At 46.2% G+C, this 19284-nt stretch overlaps 1 protein-coding gene across 1 annotated transcript in view; it reads right to left on the reverse strand.

The window, feature by feature from the left end:
- LOC129833053 (myosin-11-like) overlaps nt 1-10174 on the reverse strand; it is a 73756-nt gene extending 63582 nt beyond the window's left edge. Inside the window, exons 1-6 of the mRNA XM_055897307.1 lie at nt 10030-10174; nt 7417-7660; nt 6787-6957; nt 5495-5651; nt 3038-3065; nt 2015-2117 (exon numbers count right to left, since the gene is read on the reverse strand). Coding sequence (XP_055753282.1) covers nt 2015-2117; nt 3038-3065; nt 5495-5651; nt 6787-6957; nt 7417-7584 — 627 coding nt within the window. The 5' untranslated portion in view covers nt 7585-7660; nt 10030-10174. The remainder of the gene's footprint in view (nt 1-2014; nt 2118-3037; nt 3066-5494; nt 5652-6786; nt 6958-7416; nt 7661-10029) is intronic.
- Nucleotides 10175-19284: the final 9110 nt, after the last annotated feature.

Genomic DNA, 19284 nt, shown 5'->3' on the forward strand with positions numbered 1-19284 from the left:
ACCTGGCATAACGTATTATAACCTGGCATAACGTATTATAACCTGGCATAACGTATCATAACCTGGCATAACGTATTATAACCTGGCATAACGTATTATAACCTGACATAACGTATTATTTATGATACACAATAAAGTATTCTTCTATTCTCCTTCATCATTGTCACTAGCTATTTTTTAAATTAAATTCTTCCTCTTCTTCTTCTGTAATTGTATCCTTGGGGAATAGGTCGTGTCTGATATGTGAACCCTAAACTGTCTTCTTCTGTGATTGGGTAAGGGGAATATGGAATATATAGAATATGAATATAGAACCACGGGGGCGGTCCATAGCAGGACTTAGAGTACGGCTCATTGGCTATCAGTATTGAATATAGAACTAGGGGGCGGTCCATAGCAGGACTTAGAGTACAGCTCATTGGCTATCAGTATTGAATATAGGACCACGGGGGCGGTCCACAGCAGGACTTAGAGTACGGCTCATTGGCTATCAGTATTGAATATAGAACTAGGGGGCGGTCCATAGCAGGACTTAGAGTACGGCTCATTGGCTATCAGTATTGAATATAGAACTAGGGGGCGGTCCATAGCAGGACTTAGAGTACAGCTCATTGGCTATCAGTATTGATTCTGAGAGATTTGCCTCTTCAGCAGAAGAGATGAAGCCTAAACCACCAGCAGCACCAAGCAGCACAAACTGAAGAGGAAGCAGTCCACCAACCAGACCAGCAGTAGTTTCTACCACACAGTCAGTTACGTTACAGTAGTCTGCATAGGCCACATCACAGGAAGAGTTGTCATACCTTGACTAGTGTTGGTGCATCCTGTCACACAACAAAAATATCACACAGAAATGTCTTTCATTGTTAAAGAAATGTTTTGTCATCACATTGATAAAAGTACAGTCTCTTATGAGTGCTCTTCTCAATGAAAACAAAAGGGTTCCACGGTTTAGACATTTCAGTTCAGTTTCCATCAACTCAATATCTGCTGCTCTCCTCTGAGGGACTCAACACGTCACATTGAGTGTGTTGAGCAGAGTACAGTAGAGGCAGGGGTTGTAGAAAGTCCTGTAACTTCCCATTATTCCCAGGTTTTCCAGAAATCCCAGTTGGATGATTCCTAGATGTCCTGCTTATTCCATCCTGATTCCAGGAAACTTCCATCCAGGATTTCTGGAACATTTGGGAAGGTTTTGCAACCCTAGAGGTAACACTCACAGCTCCAGTGTATTGTAGTGTATCATATTGTATTGTACACAAGAGGTAACACAGCTCCAGTGTATTGTAGTGTATCATATTGTATTGTACACTAGAGGTAACACTCACAGCTCCAGTGTATTGTAGTGTATCATATTGTATTGTACACAAGAGGTAACACAGCTCCAGTGTATTGTAGTGTATCATATTGTATTGTACACTAGAGGTAACACAGCTCCAGTGTATTGTAGTGTATCATATTGTATTGTACACTAGAGGTAACACAGCTCCAGTGTATTGTATCATATTGTATTGTATTTTACACTAGAGGTAACACTCACAGCTCCAGTGTATTGTAGTGTATCATATTGTATTGTACACTAGAAGTAACACAGCTCCAGTGTATTGTAGTGTTTTATATTGTACACTAGAGGTAACACAGCTCCAGTGTATTGTATCATATTGTATTGTACACTAGAGGTAACACAGCTCCAGTGTATTGTATCATATTGTATTGTACACTAGAGGTAACACAGGGCCAGTGTATTGTAGTGTATCATATTGTATTGTACACTAGAGGTAACACTCACAGCTCCAGTGTATTGTAGTGTATCATATTGTATTGTACACTAGAGGTAACACTCACAGCTCCAGTGTATTGTAGTGTATCATATTATATTGTACACTAGAGGTAACACTCACAGCTCCAGTGTATTGTAGTGTATCATATTATATTGTACACTAGAGGTAACACAGGGCCAGTGTATTGTGGTGTATCATATTGTATTGTATTGTACACTAGAGGTAACACTCACAGCTCCAGTGTCCTTCTTGCTGCCCTTGTGAGAGGAAGCCACCACCGCCAGATACTGGATCACCTTCTTCGTGTTCTCTGTCTTCCCCGCTCCAGACTCACCTCTGGTGGGGTTAGAGAGGAGAGGGACAGGGGGTTAGAGAGGAGAGGGACAGGGGGTTAGAGAGGAGAGGGACAGGGGGTTAGAGAGGAGAGGGACAGGGGGTTAGAGAGGAGAGGGACAGGGGGTTAGAGAGGAGAGGGACAGGGGGTTAGAGAGGAGAGGGACAGGGCTCCAGACTCACCTCTGGTGGGGTTAGAGAGGAAAGGGACAGAGGGTTAGAGAGGAGAGGGACAGGGCTCCAGACTCACCTCTGTCTAATTCAGAAGTGTCAGATAGAAACGTATGACTGAACCCAGGTTGACATTTCAGAACCATAGGGTTCTATCTGCAGTTGCACACCCCCCCAAAAAACAATTTACAAATGTCTCAAGATCTTGATACTCTGCACTTTAGGTGCCTTTAAGGTGACGACCTTAATTCGTTATGAAAGAAGAATTCACCAGGCTCTTAGAAAACAGGTGCTCTCTAGAACCTAAAAGAGTTCTTCTGCTGTCCCCGTAGGAGAACCCTTTGAAGAACCCTTTTTGGTTCCAGGTAGAACCCTTTTGGGTTCCATGTAAAACCCTTTCCACAGAGGGTTCTAAATGAAACCCAAAAGGGTTCTACCTGGAACCAAAAAGGGTTCTACCTGGAACCAAAAAGGGCTCTCATATGGGGACGGCGGAAGAACCCTTTTGGAACCCTTTATTCTAAGAGTGAACAAAACAATTCTGAGATGTGAAAACGTTCATGCTCAACACCTCAGAACAAGGTTCAGCTCAGGTAGAACCCGACAGACACAAGGTCACGGGATAAGGTCACGGGATAAGGTCACGGGATAAGGTCACGGGACAAGGTTACACTTGGGACGCATCCCTGGTACAAGGGGCAACAAGGTCATGTGTTGGAAAAAATATGTCTGTGTTTGAGATTTAGACTCACGTGCACAGAATTGACTGGTCCTCACGCTCTGTGGAGTAAGACAGAGAGAAAGGGAGGTACGGAGGGAGGGAGGGGGAGAGGGAGGGAGGGAGAGGGGGAGGGAGTGAGAGAGAGAGAGGGAGGGAGGAGGAGAGAGAGGGGGGGAGGGAGGGAGAGAGAGAGAGAAGGGAAACAGAGGGAGAAAGAGAGAGACAGAGAGAGAGAGAGAGAGAGAGAGGGGGAGAGCGGGAAGGGGGGAGAGAGAGAGAGAGAAGGGAAACAGAGGGAGAGAGAGATAGAGAGATGGGTTAAGGCAGGACAGTTGAAGCCAAGCTGAACACACCAAACATGAACTTAAGGTGCTCTGTTCACTCACACATAGAGGGAAGACTAGGAACAGCTTCCTACATCTATTTTTGCACGAGATTAACTTCTCTGTCACTCAATATTGGCTAAAAATAGCAGAGGGTTGGAGAGGGCTACTGGAGGAAGGTAACCTTGGTAACCTGCTCCATGTATGGCTATTTTGAAACACAAACACTCACACACATACATATACCTTATCACACACACACACAACTTAACACACACAGACGGACTCCATGTATGGGTATTTTGAAACATAAACACACACACACACATACATACACACACACACACACAACTTAACACACACAGACAGACTCCATGTCTGGGTATTTTGGAGAATACCCCCTTCTGATGGCTGGAAACTGGACCAGTAGAATTTGGATTCTGTCTGAAATGGTATCATATTCCCTAAATAATGCACTGCTTTTGGTTCTAAGTAGAACCCTTTTGGGTTCCATGTAGTACACTGTGGAAAGGGTTCAACATTGAACCCAAAATAGTTCTGTCTGTTTAATCGCTATCCTGTTGCCTAGTCACTTTACCACTACCTATATGTACATATCTACAGTTGAAGTCGGAAGTTTACATACACCTTAGCCAAAAACTCAGTTTCTCACAATTCCTGACATTTAATCCTAGTAAACATTCCCTGTCTTAGGTCAGTTAGGATTACCACTTTATTTTAAGAATTTGAAATGTCAGAATAATAGTAGAGAGAATGATTTATTTCAGCTTTTATTTATTTCATCACATTCCCAGTGGGTCAGAAGTTTACATACACTCAATTAGTATTTGGTACCATTGCCTTTAAATTGTTTAACTTGGGTCAAAAGTTTCGGGTAGACTTCCACACGCCTCCCACAATAAGTTGGGTGAATTTTGGCCCATTCCTCCTGACAGAGCTGGTGTAACTGAGTCAGGTTTGTAGGCCTCCTTGCTCGCACACACTTTTTCAGTTCTGCCCACACATTTTCTATAGGATTGAGGTCAGGGCTTTGTTATGGCCACTCCAATACCTTGACTTGGTTGTCCTTAAGCCATTTTGCCACAACTTTGGAAGTATGCTTGGGGTCATTGTCCATTTGGAAGACCCCTTTGCGACCAAGCTTTAACTTCCTGACTGATGTCTTGAGATGTTGCTTCAATATATCCACGTAATTTTCCTCCCTCATGATGCCATCTATTTTGTGAAGTGCACAAGTCCCTCCTGCAGCAAAGCACCCCCACAACATGATGCTGCCACCCCCGTGCTTCACGGTTGGGATGGTGTTCTTCGGCTTGCAAGCCTCCCCCTTTTTCCTCCAAACATAACGATGGTCATTATGGCCAAACAGTTCTATTTTTATTTCATCAGACCAGAGGACATTTCTCCAAAAAGTACGATCTTTGTCCCTATGTGCAATTGCAAACCGTAGTCTGGCTTTTTTATGGCGGTTTTGGAGCAGTGACTTCTTCCTTGCTGAGCGGCCTTTCAGGTTATGTCGATATAGGACTCGTTTTACTGTGTATATATATACTTTTGTACCTGTTTCCTCCAGCATCTTCACAAGGTCCTTTGCTGTTGTTCTGGGATTGATTAGCACTTTTCGCACCAAAGTACGTTCATCTCTAGGAGACGGAACGCGTCTCCTCCCTGAGTGGTATGACGGCTGCGTGGTCCCATGGTGTTTATACTTGCGTACTATTATTTGTACAGATAAACGTGGTACCTTCAGGCGTTTGGAAATTGATCCCAAGGATGAACCAGACTTGTGAAGGTCTACAGTTTTTTTCTGAGGTCTTGGCTGATTTCTTTTGTATATAACCAAGTTATCATTGACTCAGTACTGGTACCCTGTGTATATAACCAAGTTATCATTGACTCAGTACTGGTACCCCATGTATATAACCAAGTTATCATTGACTCGGTAATGGTACCCTGTGTATATAACTAAGTTATCATTAATCATTGTGTTATTATTTGTATCTCATCTTCTCTCTTCATTGTTGGGGACGTAAGTCAGCATTTCACTGTTAGTCTTCACCTGTTGTTCACAAAGCATGTGACAAATACAATTATATTTGATTTGATGGGCTCTGGTGAAAAGTAGTGTCTCCCCCCCCTTTTACCTTGCATCATGTTCCTGTAAGCGTTATCAGTGATGGAGTAGATATGAGGAGGAACCTCGTGGCGTTTCTTCCCCTTATAAATCTGAATGATCTTCTCTGAGTAGATAGGAAGCATCTTATAGGGGTTCACCACCACACAGAACAGACCTGAATACGTCTGGAGAGGAGGGAAGAGGAAGGGGAGGAGGAGGGGGATGGGGGGAAGGAGGAGAGGAGAAGAAGAGGAGAAGAGAGGAGGGGTAGGGGAGGGGAGGGAAGGAGGAGGATGAGCAGGGGAGAGGAGAGGAGGAAGAGGAGAGGAGAGAAGGAGGAAGAGGGGAGGAGGGGAGGAGGAAGAGAGGAGGAGGAGGGGAGAGGAAAGGAGGAAGAGGGGAGGGGGACGGGTAGGAGGAGGAGAGGAGGGAGGATGGAGGAGGAGAGGAGTGGAGAGGGGCAAGAGGAGGAAGAGAGTAGGAGAGAAAAAGGAGGAAGAGGAAGAAGATGAAGAGGAGGAGGAGAGGAAAGGTTAGGATCAACATACAGTTAAAACCAGATCATAATTTTGTTTGTGTGTGTATTGTGTGTGCATGTATGTACCTGTGCGTGTGTGTGTGCATGCCTATGTACGTGTGTGTACGTGTGTGTACGTGTGTGTGTGTGTGTGTGTGTGTCTATACGGATATTGTCTTTACACTCGTATGCCTTTCCTGCAGTCAAATGACCAAATCACCCTCCAGTGGCCTCATGGGTGGAATGTTATTCATATTTTTAATAATTTAATGATTCATTATTCATAAAAACCCGCTGAGAATTCTGTGTTTCTAAGTCAAAACGGTTTTGTTATATTTCAGTCTTCTGTGATGTATATAAAGTGTAATACTGGGATACAAACTCAACATTGAAGACATTTCTATATCTGACATGGTACAGGTGTCTTCTTTTGTTTAAGTCCATAACCATGTGTGTGACGTGTAGACTTTTGTTTCAAAGTAGATTTGTTTAAGACTACCCAGAAACACTCTGTGTGGTGCTGATTTAACCACTGCAGTAAAAGGTGAACAAATAAGTGCAATCTAGAACCTAAAATGGTTCTTCGGCTGTCCCCATAGGAGAACCCTTTGAAGAACACTTTTTGAGTTCCAGGTAGAACCCTTTTGGTTCCAGGTAGAACCCTTTTGGTTCCAGGTAGAACCCTTTTGGTTCCAGGGAGAACCCTTTCCAAAGAGGTTTCTACATGGAACCCAAAAGGCTTCTCCAATGGGGACAGCTGAAGAACCCTTTTGGGAACCCATTTCCTCTAAGAGGGTACTCACGTAGATGAGGCTGGAGAAGTACCTCTCTTTGAGGTTGTGGAGGACAGAGGCCTCGTTGAGACAGGTAAGAGCTGCCATGTCCTCCACCTTACTGAACTTAGGAGGGTTCATCTTCTGGATATCATCCTTGTTGACTGTGGCTTTCCTACCGTTAGCCAACTCTACCAGCACCTGGACAGCAGGAGAGAGGAGGAGGAAGAACAGGAAGAGGAGGAGGAAGAACAGGAAGAGGAGGAGGAGAAGGAGGAAGAACAGGAAGAGGAGGAGGAGAAGGAGGAAGAGGAGGAGGAGGAAAACGATGAAGAGGAGGAGAAGGAGGAAGAGGAGGATGAAGATGAGGAGGAGGAAGATGAGAAGCAGGAGCAGGAGAAAAATGAGTAGGAAGAGGATGAGGAGGAAGATGAGGAGGTGGAGGAAGAGGAGGACAAAGAGGAGAAGGAGGAAGAGGAGGAAAAAGATGAAGAGGAGGAGGAGATGGAGGAAGAGGAAAATTAGGAAGATGAGGAGGTGGAGGATGAAGAGGAGGAAGAAGAAGATGAGGAAGAGGAGGAGGAAGATTTACTAGTGCCCTGGTCTAAAGTAGTGTACTATATAGGGAATAGGGTGCCATTTGGGGTGTATCAGCCTTACATCGTCTCCCTTCTCCTCCTTGATGCTGGCGGCCTCAAACCCCTCCTTCTCTGACGGGATCCACACCATCTTCTTGGCCGACCAATCAGCCTGCCCCACACCACTCTTCCTGAAGTCGTCGTCCTGACGCAGGAATTTGCTGTCGTCAGAGGCGGAGTCGGCAGCCATCTTGGGAAGGTCGTCGTCGGTGACAGGGAGGTCGTCTGTGATTGGAGGGTCAGTGATTGGAGGGTCGGTCTCAAAGCTGAGGGAGAGGGAGAGAAAGAGAGAGGAAAAGGGAGAGATGAGGAGAGGAGGAGAAGGAGAGATATAGGAAGAGGAGAGAGTACGATGTTATAACTATCCCTCTGATGATGATGGGGAATTCACAAAACATCAACTCAGACAACAACAATCACATCAATTCCAGTGATTAATAGGAAATGCTACTTTAGACCTCAGAAACATTCCAACGGTCTGTCTGTCTGTCTGTCTGTCTGTCTGTCTGTCTGTCTGTCTGTCTCTCTCTCTCTTTCCCCATTTTCTCCCTCGTTCTCTTCCCTCCCTCTCTCTCTGTCCCCCCTCTCTCTGTATCACTCCGTGGTTTAACATCACATATTAAATTCATCCTCCAATGCCTCGTTATATCGGTCTACAGCTTCAGTTTCAACCTCGATGAACTTTGATGTATTCAGGGTCTCATTCCCAATCTCCTACAACCACATAGATGAAGATAAACAGTACAGCCGTAGTGTTGTAAAGCCTCACTTATCAATCTGCCTCCCAGGTGACCCCCCTCTTCCCTATATAGTGAATATCGCTGCATGGTCCACGTCACGTCATCATTACTCACTGACAGCTCCTCTTCTCTCCCTGCTGCGGGTCACAGGACCTACGAGACTTTGCAGCAGCCCAGCTCCGCCTGCCCGTGACCACGACGCCATAGAATATGTAAAATAGCAGCAGGATAATTGTAGCTGTAAAAGCTTGAAGCAGCGGTTGATAAGCCATGCTGGGAGGACGATAACGATGACCATGTTTGGTTGAAGCGTCTCCTCAAAGCCCACTGCCTCTGATGGCCCTGTACAGAGAGATGCTGCGGGGTTGCGTCCCAAGTGGCATCCTAGTCTCTATGTAGTGCACTACTTTTGACCAGGGCCCATAGGGTACGATTAAGGGCACAGCCAGGGACTTAACCACTTCTATTCCTTATAAAGTCAGTGTCTCCTCTCCTGTGGCCAGCTCCAGCCTAGCGTTACTGTTGACACCAACATGGTGACCAGTCTGTCAGTTACTAGGCGCTTAGTCTCTGGTCACAGAATTAACATTTATATAACTAGACAAGTAAGTTAAGAACTAATTCTTATTTACATTTACGGCCTACCAAAAGGCAAAAGGCCTCCTGCGGGGACGGTGGCTGGGATTAAAAATAAATAAATAAAAATATAGGACAAAACACACATCACGACAAGAGAGACAACACAACACTACATAAAGAGAGACCAAAGACAGCAATATAGCAAGGCAGCAACACATGACAACACTGCAAAACAACATGACAACAACATGGTAGCATCACAACATGGTAGCAGCACAAAACATGGTACAAACATTATTGGGCACAGACAACAGAACAAAGGGCAAGAAGGTAGAGACAACAATACATCACACAAAGCAGCCACAACTGTCAGTAAGAGTCCATTACTGAGTGTCTGAATGAAGAGATGAAAGTGTCCAGTAAAACGATCCTACATTGACATTAGCTGATTATGGTCTGGGTGCACAGCAAGGACAGGTTACCAGGTGCTGCGGTGTGTGGCGTCTGGGCCCGCGGGGATACCAGGGTTCGGCTCAATTCCATTTCAATACAGGAGAGGAATTGAAATTCACATTCAAGTTATTGAATGGTGCCGTTGTATTTTGAGTAGATGGAGTTGAAATGGAATTGATCCCAACTCTGGTGTCAAACCAACTTCTGTTGACTGGGGATGATGGTTGTAGTTTTTAGGTCTATGAATTGTTGCACAAGGTGACATGCTAATAAATTAAATGGCAGTTGGAAAAAGTCTATCACCTGACATAAACATCACTCTATTATCCTAGCCTGTATGTAAGCATAGCGCAGCCTCTGTCAAGAGGTCTAAACCTTTATGGCACAGTAGGTAGGTAGTGTCGTGTTGCCTGTTCAAACCCAACATACCCTTATATACCCCTATACCCTTATATCACCACATCTCTGAAACACAAACTGAGACCCAGGTGATCGGGTCCGACATGTAAAAGTCAAAACGTCATCTAAAATATAGCGACAACAACTTATCTGAAAGTCCAATAAAATGCACATTGTTGATTGAAACATTGCAAAGCAACACATGTAATACCTGAACAGGCAACACATGTAGTACCGGAACAGGTGCAGCCCGCCTAAAACCTTGTAGCATATTTAATTTTCCAACGGTCTTTCTTCGAGCGGAAATGACAAAAGCTATGTATTTCAGTGTTCAAACCAGGCTGTCCTGCACGCAGTAACAGACCTCTCTATCTGCACCTGTCTATACAGAACCGCAGGCTGTTACCGGTCGGCTATTCGCATACGGCCACGTTTATTTAAAAGGAAGCAGACTCAATACTCACTGTAGTCTTTCTCCGGTAGATGTAGGACTCGGGATGTAGTCTATCCTACAAAGTTGTCTGGCTATACGTTACTCCACGAGATAGCGGGACGGGACAGGTAAACGGCTTAGGGTTGTAACTATCCTTCCACTGGATGAAGCATCCTACCCAGGTATTTAAACCGGCCCGCTCCGCCCTTGGGAGGAGAGCAGCGCGCGCGGTTCCTCCTCGTCTCTATGGTGACCAAAATTTGACAGCAGCCAACGATTTGAGGTGCCCTGGTACCAGTTTGTTTGTGCTATCATTACCCTGGTACCAGTTTGTTTGTGCTATCATAACCCTGGTACCAGTTTGTTTGTGCTATCATTACCCTGGTATCAGTTTGTTTGTGCTATCATTACCCTGGTACCAGTTTGTTTGTGCTATCATTACCCTGGTACCAGTTTGTTTGTGCTATCATTACCCTGCTACCATGTTGTTTGTGCTATCAATACCCTGGTACCAGTTTGTTTGTGCTATCATTACCCTGCTACCATGTTGTTTGTGCTATCAATACCCTGGTACCAGTTTGTTTGTGCTATCATTACCCTGGTACCAGTTTGTTTGTGCTATCATTACCCTGGTACCATGTTGTTTGTGCTATCATTACCCTGGTACCAGTTTGTTTGTGCTATCATTACCCTGGTACCAGTTTGTTTGTGCATTCGCGCCACCCCTCAGTCTATTTTGTGCTGTCATTCCACTCCTTGGCATGACCAGGTTAGCTAGGATGCTCGCCTTCCACAGATGGTGACTTAGGCCCATTCAATCCTACTGCCAGAGCACTTCTTTGGAATGAATGAAATAAAACGTGTATGTCTTTTATGAATAGCAAACCAGGAGTACAACAAATGAAACATGTATCGGCCTATTCACCTTTTATCTAAATACCACAATTTGAAAGGAGAAAGTTTACAATATAGCCTAAGGATATGTTTTTTGGGTTTATCTAATTTATGTGTTTATCTGTAGCCCAAATATTGTGCTCTCTCTCTGTCTCGCTGTCTCTGTCTCTCTCTCTGTCTCTCTCTCTGTCTCTCTCTCTGTCTCTCTCTCTGTCTCTGTCTCTGTCTCTGTCTCTCTCTATCTATCTCTCTCTCTCTCTCTCTCTCTCTCTCCCTCTCTCTCTCTGTCTCTCTCTCTGTCTCTCTCTCTGTCTCTGTCTCTGTCTCTCTCTATCTATCTCTCTCTCTCTCTCTCTGTCTCTCTCCCTCTCTCTCTCTCTCTGTCTGTCTGGACAGAGTTTGTGTGCTCAATGAGAAAGGATCAAGATATGTGGCATAATTAGGAATTACAGCCCATGGAAATGCATGGAAATGAACCAGCTCTTGAGTCCCAAATGGCACCCTATTCCCTATATAGTGCACTGCTTTTGACCAGGGTGGCCAGGGCCCGTAGAGCTATGGTCAAAAGTAATGCCTTATATAGGGAATAGGTTGTCATTTGGGACACATCTTATGTGTTTAATGCTTTCAATGCTATCTTGAAGATATTTTGCATTATATTTACTCAGAGTCAATGGCTTACTTGGCTCAAGTGCATGTAAGGACATTGTGGAAACTAACTGTGGACTGAACCTTATCCTTGTTTGTGTCATAATGCCTTATGATCTGGAACTCTGCTGTTGTTACCATATAATCACATTTAAGTCATTTAGCAGAGTTTAGTCATATCTCCCGGGTGGTGCATTTAGCACATTTAAGTCATGTCTCCCGGGTGGTGCAGTGGTCTAGAGCACTGCATCGCAGTGCTAGCTGCGCCACCAGAGTCTCTGGGTTCGCGCCCAGGCTCTGCCGCAGCCGGCCGCGACCGGGAGGTCTGTGGGGCGACGCACAATTGGCTTAGCGTCGTCCGGGTTAGGGAGGGTTTGGCCGGTAGGGATATGTGGATATTGTAAAGTGGTAAAGTGTGTAAAGTGGATATCATAAGGTGAATGCACCAATTTGTAAGTCGCTCTGGATAAGAGCGTCTGCTAAATGACTTAAATGTAAATGTAATCACATGTATAGAGAGAAGGAGGGGGAGAGAGATAAAGGGAGAGAGAAAGAGGGGGGGATAGAGATTGGTAGAGAGAGAGATTGGTAGAGAGAGAGAGGGGAAGAGGCATGCTGAGAGACACAGTGAGAGAGAGAGTGAGTGCAAGATAGAGAGAGAGAGATATAGAGGGAGAGAGATACTGATGTCTGTGTGGTTAGGGTACAGTTGAAGTCGGAAGTTTACATACACTTAGGTTGGAGTCATTAAAACTCGTTTTTCAACCACTCCACAAATTTGTTGTTAACAAACTATAGTTTTGGCAAGTCGGTTAGGACATCTACTTTGTGCATGACACAAGTAATTTTTCAAACAATTGTTTACAGATAGATTATTTCACTTATAATTCACTGTATCACAATTCCAGTGGATCAGAAGTTTACATACACTAAGTTGACTGTGCCTTTAAACAGCTTGGAAAATTCCAGAAAATGATGTCATGGCTTTAGAAGTTTCTGATAGGCTAATTGACATCATTGGAGTCAATTGGAGGTGTACCTGTGGATGTACACTGCTCAAAAAAATAAAGGGAACACTTAAACAACACAATGTAACTCCAAGTCAATCACACTTCTGTGAAATCAAACTGTCCACTTAGGAAGCAACACTGATTGACAATACATTTCACATGCTGTTGTGCAAATGGAATAGACAACAGGTGAAAATTATAGGCAATTAGCAAGACATCCCCAATAAAGGAGTGGTTCTGCAGGTGGTGACCACAGACCACTTCTCAGTTCCTATGCTTCCTGGCTGATGTTTTGGTCACTTTTGAATGCTGGCGGTGCTTTCACTCTAGTGGTAACATGAGACGGAGTCTACAACCCACACAAGTGGCTCAGGTAGTGCAGCTCACCCAGGATGGCACATCAATGCGAGCTGTGGCAAGAAGGTTTGCTGTGTCTGTCAGCGTAGTGTCCAGAGCATGGATGCGCTACCAGGAGACAGGCCAGTACATCAGGAGACGTGGAGGAGGCCGTAGGAGGGCAACAACCCAGCAGCAGGACCGCTACCTCTGCCTTTGTGCAAGGAGGAGCAGGAGGAGCACTGCCACCGCCCTGCAAAATGACCTCCAGCAGGCAACAAATGTGCATGTGTCTGCTCAAACGGTCAGAAACAGACTCCATGAGGGTGGTATGAGGGCCCGACGTCCACAGGTGGGGGTTGTGCTTACAGCCCAACACCGTGCAGGACGTTTGGCATTTGCCAGAGAACACCAAGATTGGCAAATTCGCCACTGGCGCTTTGTGCTCTTCACAGATGAAAGCAGGTTCACACTGAGCACATGTGACAGACGTGACAGAGTCTGGAGACGCCGTGGAGAACGTTCTGCTGCCAGCAACATCCTCCAGCATGACCGGTTTGGCGGTGGGTCAGTCATGGTGTGGGGTGGCATTTCTTTGGGGGGCCGCACAGCCCTCCATGTGCTCGCCAGAGGTAGCCTGACTGCCATTAGGTACCGAGATGAGATCCTCGGATCCCTTGTGAGACCATATGCTGGTGCGGTTGGCCCTGGGATCCTCCTAATGCAAGACAATGCTAGACCTCATGTGGCTGGAGTGTGTCAGCAGTTCCTGCAAGAGGAAGGCATTGATGCTATGGACTGGCCCGCCCGTTCCCCAGACCTGCATCCAATTGAGCACATCTGGGACATCATGTCTCGCTCCATCCACCAACGCCACGTTGCACCACAGACTGTCCAGGAGTTGGCGGATGCTTTAGTCCAGGTTTGGGAGGAGATCCCTCAGGAGACCATCCGCCACCTCATCAGGAGCATGCCCAGGCGTTGTAGGTACGTGCCTGTAGTCATACGGGCACGTGGAGGCCACACACTTGTTTTAAGGACATTACATCAAAGTTGGATCAGCCTGTAATGTGGTTTTCCACTTTAATTTTGAGTGTGACTCCAAATCCAGACCTCCATGGGTTGATAAATTTGATTTCCATTGATCATTTTTGTGTGATTTTGTTGTCAGCACATTCAACTATGTAAAGAAAAAATTATTTAATAAGAATATTTCATTTATTCAGATCTAGGATGTGTTATTTTAGTGTTCCCTTTATTTTTTTGAGCAGTGTATTTCAAGGCCTACCTTCAAAGTCAGTGCTTCTTTGCTTGACATCATGGGGAAATCAAAAGAAATCAGCCAAAAGAATTGTAGACCTTCACAAGTCTGGTTCATCCTTGAGAGCAATTTCCAAACGCCTGAAGGTACCACGTTCATCTGTATAAACAATAGTATGCAAGTATAAACACCATGGGACCACGCAGCCGTCATACTGCTCAGGAAGGAGACACATTCTGTCTTCTAGAGATGAACGTACTTTGATGCAAAACGTGTAAATCAATCCCAGAACAACAGCAAAGGACCTTGTGAAGATGCTGGAGGTAACAGGTACAAAATTATCTATATCCACAGTAAAACGAGTCCTATATCAACATAACCTGAAAGGTTGCTCAGCAAGGATAAAGCCACTGCTCCAAAACCGCCATAAAAAAGCCAGACTACGGTTTGCAACTGCACATAAGGACAAAGATGGCACTTTTTGGAGAAATGTCCTCTGGTCTGATGAAACTAAAATAGAACTGTTTGGCCATAATGACCATCGTTATGTTTGGAGGAAAAAGGGGGAGGCTTGCAAGCCGAAGAACACCATCCCAACCATGAAGCATGGGGGTGGCAGCATCATGTTGTAGGGGTGCTTAGCTGCAGGAGGGACTGGTGCACTTCACAAAATAGATGGCATCATGAAGAGGGAAATTATGTGGATATATTAAAGCAACATCTCAAGACATCAGTCAGGAAGGTAAAGCTTGGTCGAAATGGGTCTTCCAAATGGACAATGACCCCAAGCATACTTCCAAAGTTGTGGCAAAATGGCTTAAGGACAACAAAGTCAAGGTATTGGAGTGGCCATCACAAAGCCCTGACCTCCAATCCTATAGAAAATCTGTGGGCAGAACTGAAAAAGTGTGTGCGAGCAAGGAGGCCTACAAACCTGACTCAGTTACACCAGCTCTGTCAGGAGAAATGGGCCAAAATTCACCCAACTTATTGTGGGAAGCTTGTGGAAGTCTACCCGAAACTTTTGACCCAAGTTAAACAATTTAAAGGCAATTGTACCAAATACTAATTGAGTGTATGTAAACTTCTGACCCACTGGGAATGTGATGAAAGAAATAAAAGCTGAAATAAATCATTCTCTCTACTATTATTCTGACATTTCAAATTCTTAAAATAAAGTGGTGATCCTAACTGACCTAAGACAGGGAATTTTTACTAGGATTAAATGTCAGGAACTGTGAAAAACTGAGTTTAAATGTATTTATCTAAGGTGTATGTAAACTTCCGACTTCAACTGTACATACATTGGTTGTGTGACAGACAGTATAATGAGAGCGTGAGACAGGTAACATTACAATATACCCCCCACTAGGAGACAGGTAACATTACCCTATACCCCCCACTAGGAGACAGGTATCATTACCCTATACCCCCCACTAGGAGACAGGTATCATTACCCTATACCCCCCACTAGGAGACAGGTATCATTACCCTATACCCCCCACTAGGAGACAGGTATCATTACCTTATACCCTCCACTAGGAGACAGGTATCATTACCCTATACCCCCCACTAGGAGACAGGTATCATTACCCTATACCCCCCACTAGGAGACAGGTATCATTACCCTATACCCCCCACTAGGAGACAGGTATCATTACCCTATACCCCCCACTAGGAGACAGGTAACATTACCCTATACCCCCCACTAGGAGACAGGTATCATTACCCTATACCCCCCACTAGGAGACAGGTATCATTACCCTATACCCCCCACTAGGAGACAGGTAACATTACCCTATACCCCCCACTAGGAGACAGGTATAATTACCCTATACCCCCACTAGGAGACAGGTATCATTACCCTATACCCCCACTAGGAGACAGGTATCATTACCCTATACCCCCACTAGGAGACAGGTATCATTACCCTATACCCCCCACTAGGAGACAGGTATCATTACCCTATACCCCCCACTAGGAGACAGGTAACATTACCCTATACCCCCCACTAGGAGAAAGGTATCATTACCCTATACCCCCACTAGGAGACAGGTATCATTACCCTATACCCCCACTAGGAGACAGTGGGGAGCATCATTTCTTTTAAACACCACTTGTGGCTAGCTCTCCAGGCCTAGGACTAAGCTACATCAACGTGGTGTCTCTCTGTAGCTCTCCAGGCCTAGGACTAAGCTACATCAACATGGTATCTCTCTGTAGCTCTCCAGGCCTAGGACTAAGCTACATCAACATGGTATCTCCCTGTAGCTCTCCAGGCCTAGGACTAAGCTATATCAACATGGTATCTCTCTGTAGCTCTCCAGGCCTAGGACTAAGCTACATCAACATGGTATCTCCCTGTAGCTCTCCAGGCCTAGGACTAAGCTACATCAACATGGTATCTCTCTGTAGCTCTCCAGGCCTAGGACTAAGCTATATCAACATGGTATCTCTCTGTAGCTCTCCAGGCCTAGGACTAAGCTACATCAACATGGTATCTCCCTGTAGCTCTCCAGGCCTAGGACTAAGCTACATCAACATGGTGTCTCTTTGTAGCTCTCCAGGCCTAGGACTAAGCTACATCAACATGGTATCTCCCTGTAGCTCTCCAGGCCTAGGACTAAGCTACATCAACATGGTATCTCTGTAGCTCTCCAGGCCGAGGACTAAGCTACATCAACATGGTGACTCCCTGTAGCTCTCCAGGCCTAGGACTAAGCTACATCAACATGGTGACTCTCTGTAGCTCTCCAGGCTTAGGACTAAGCAATATCAACATGGTGTCTCTCTGTAGCTCTCCAGGCCTAGTGCCACACGGTATCTCTCTGTATGGTTATTCAAATGATCAAACTGACCCAAGGGAACAGGACCGTATAAGGATGAGACAGCAGTGGGTATGTTGGCCTCCCAAATGGTACCCTATTCCCTACATAGTGCACTACTCTGGTCAAAAGTAGTGCCTTATGTAGGTAATAGGGTGCCATTTGGAACGCATACAATGCCTTGTATGGATGAGACAGCAGCCAGGATGTGGGGGTGAACAACAGTGCCTTGTATGGATGAGACAGCAGCCAGGATGTGGGGGTGAACAACAGTGCCTTGTATGGATGAGACAGCAGCCAGGATGTGGGGGTGAACAACAGTGCCTTGTATGGATGAGACAGCAGCCAGGATGTGGGGTGAACAACAGTGCCTTGTATGGATGAGACAGCAGCCAGGATGTGGGGGTGAACAACAGTGCCTTGTATGGATGAGACAGCAGCCAGGATGTGGGGGTGAACAACAGTGCCTTGTATGGATGAGACAGCAGCCAGGATGTGGGGGTGAACAACAGTGCCTTGTATGGATGAGACAGCAGCCAGGATGTGGGGGTGAACAACAGTGCCTTGTATGGATGAGACAGCAGCCAGGATGTGGGGTGAACAACAGTGCCTTGTATGGATGAGACAGCAGCCAGGATGTGGGGTGAACAACAGTGCCTTGTATGGATGAGACAGCAGCCAGGATGTGGGGGTGAACAACAGTGCCTTGTATGGATGAGACAGCAGCCAGGATGTGGGGGTGAACAACAGTGCCTTGTATGGATGAGACAGCAGCCAGGATGTGGGGTGAACAACAGTGCCTTGTATGGATGAGACAGCAGCCAGGATGTGGGGTGAACAACAGTGCCTTGTATGGATGAGACAGCAGCCAGGATGTGGGGTGAACAACAGTGCCTTGTATGGATGAGACAGCAGCCAGGATGTGGGGGTGAACAACAGTGCCTTGTATGGATGAGACAGCAGCCAGGATGTGGGGTGAACAACAGTGCCTTGTATGGATGAGACAGCAGCCAGGATGTGGGGTGAACAACAGTGCCTTGTATGGATGAGACAGCAGCCAGGATGTGGGGTGAACAACAGTGCCTTGTATGGATGAGACAGCAGCCAGGATGTGGGGGTGAACAACAGTGCCTTGTATGGATGAGACAGCAGCCAGGATGTGGGGGTGAACAACAGTGCCTTGTATGGATGAGACAGCAGCCAGGATGTGGGGTGAACAACAGTGCCTTGTATGGATGAGACAGCAGCCAGGATGTGGGGGTGAACAACAGTGCCTTGTATGGATGAGACAGCAGCCAGGATGTGGGGGTGAACAACAGTGCCTTGTATGGATGAGACAGCAGCCAGGATGTGGGGGTGAACAACAGTGCCTTGTATGGATGAGACAGCAGCCAGGATGTGGGGGTGAACAACAGTGCCTTGTATGGATGAGACAGCAGCCAGGATGTGGGGGTGAACAACAGTGCCTTGTATGGATGAGACAGCAGCCAGGGTGTGGGGGTGAACAACAGTGCCTTGTATGGATGAGACAGGAGCCAGGATGTGGGGGTGAACAACAGTGCCTTGTATGGATGAGACAGCAGCCAGGATGTGGGGGTGAACAACAGTGCCTTGTATGGATGAGACAGCAGCCAGGATTCGGGGGTGAACAACAGTGCCTTGTATGGATGAGACAGCAGCCAGGATTCGGGGGTGAACAACAGTGCCTTGTATGGATGAGACAGCAGCCAGGATTCGGGGGTGAACAACAGTGCCTTGTATGGATGAGACAGCAGCCAGGATTCGGGGGTGAACAACAGTGCCTTGTATGGATGAGACAGCAGCCAGGATGTGGGGGTGAAAAACAGTGCCTTGTATGGATGAGACAGGAGCCAGGATGTGGGGGTGAACAACAGTGCCTTGTATGGATGAGACAGCAGCCAGGATGTGGGGGTGAACAACAGTGCCTTGTATGGATGAGACAGCAGCCAGGATTCGGGGGTAAACAACAGTGCCTTGTATGGATGAGACAGCAGCCAGGATTCGGGGGTGAACAACAGTGCCTTGTATGGATGAGACAGCAGCCAGGATTCGGGGGTGAACAACAGTGCCTTGTATGGATGAGACAGCAGCCAGGATTCGGGGGTGAACAACAGTGCCTTGTATGGATGAGACAGCAGCCAGGATTCGGGGGTGAACAACAGTGCCTTGTATGGATGAGACAGCAGCCAGGATGTGGGGTGAACAACAGTGCCTTGTATGGATGAGACAGCAGCCAGGATGTGGGGTGAACAACAGTGCCTTGTATGGATGAGACAGCAGCCAGGATGTGG

Source organism: Salvelinus fontinalis, chromosome 2 (assembly GCF_029448725.1).
Source record: "Salvelinus fontinalis isolate EN_2023a chromosome 2, ASM2944872v1, whole genome shotgun sequence".
Classification (NCBI taxonomy): Eukaryota; Metazoa; Chordata; class Actinopteri; order Salmoniformes; family Salmonidae; genus Salvelinus; species Salvelinus fontinalis.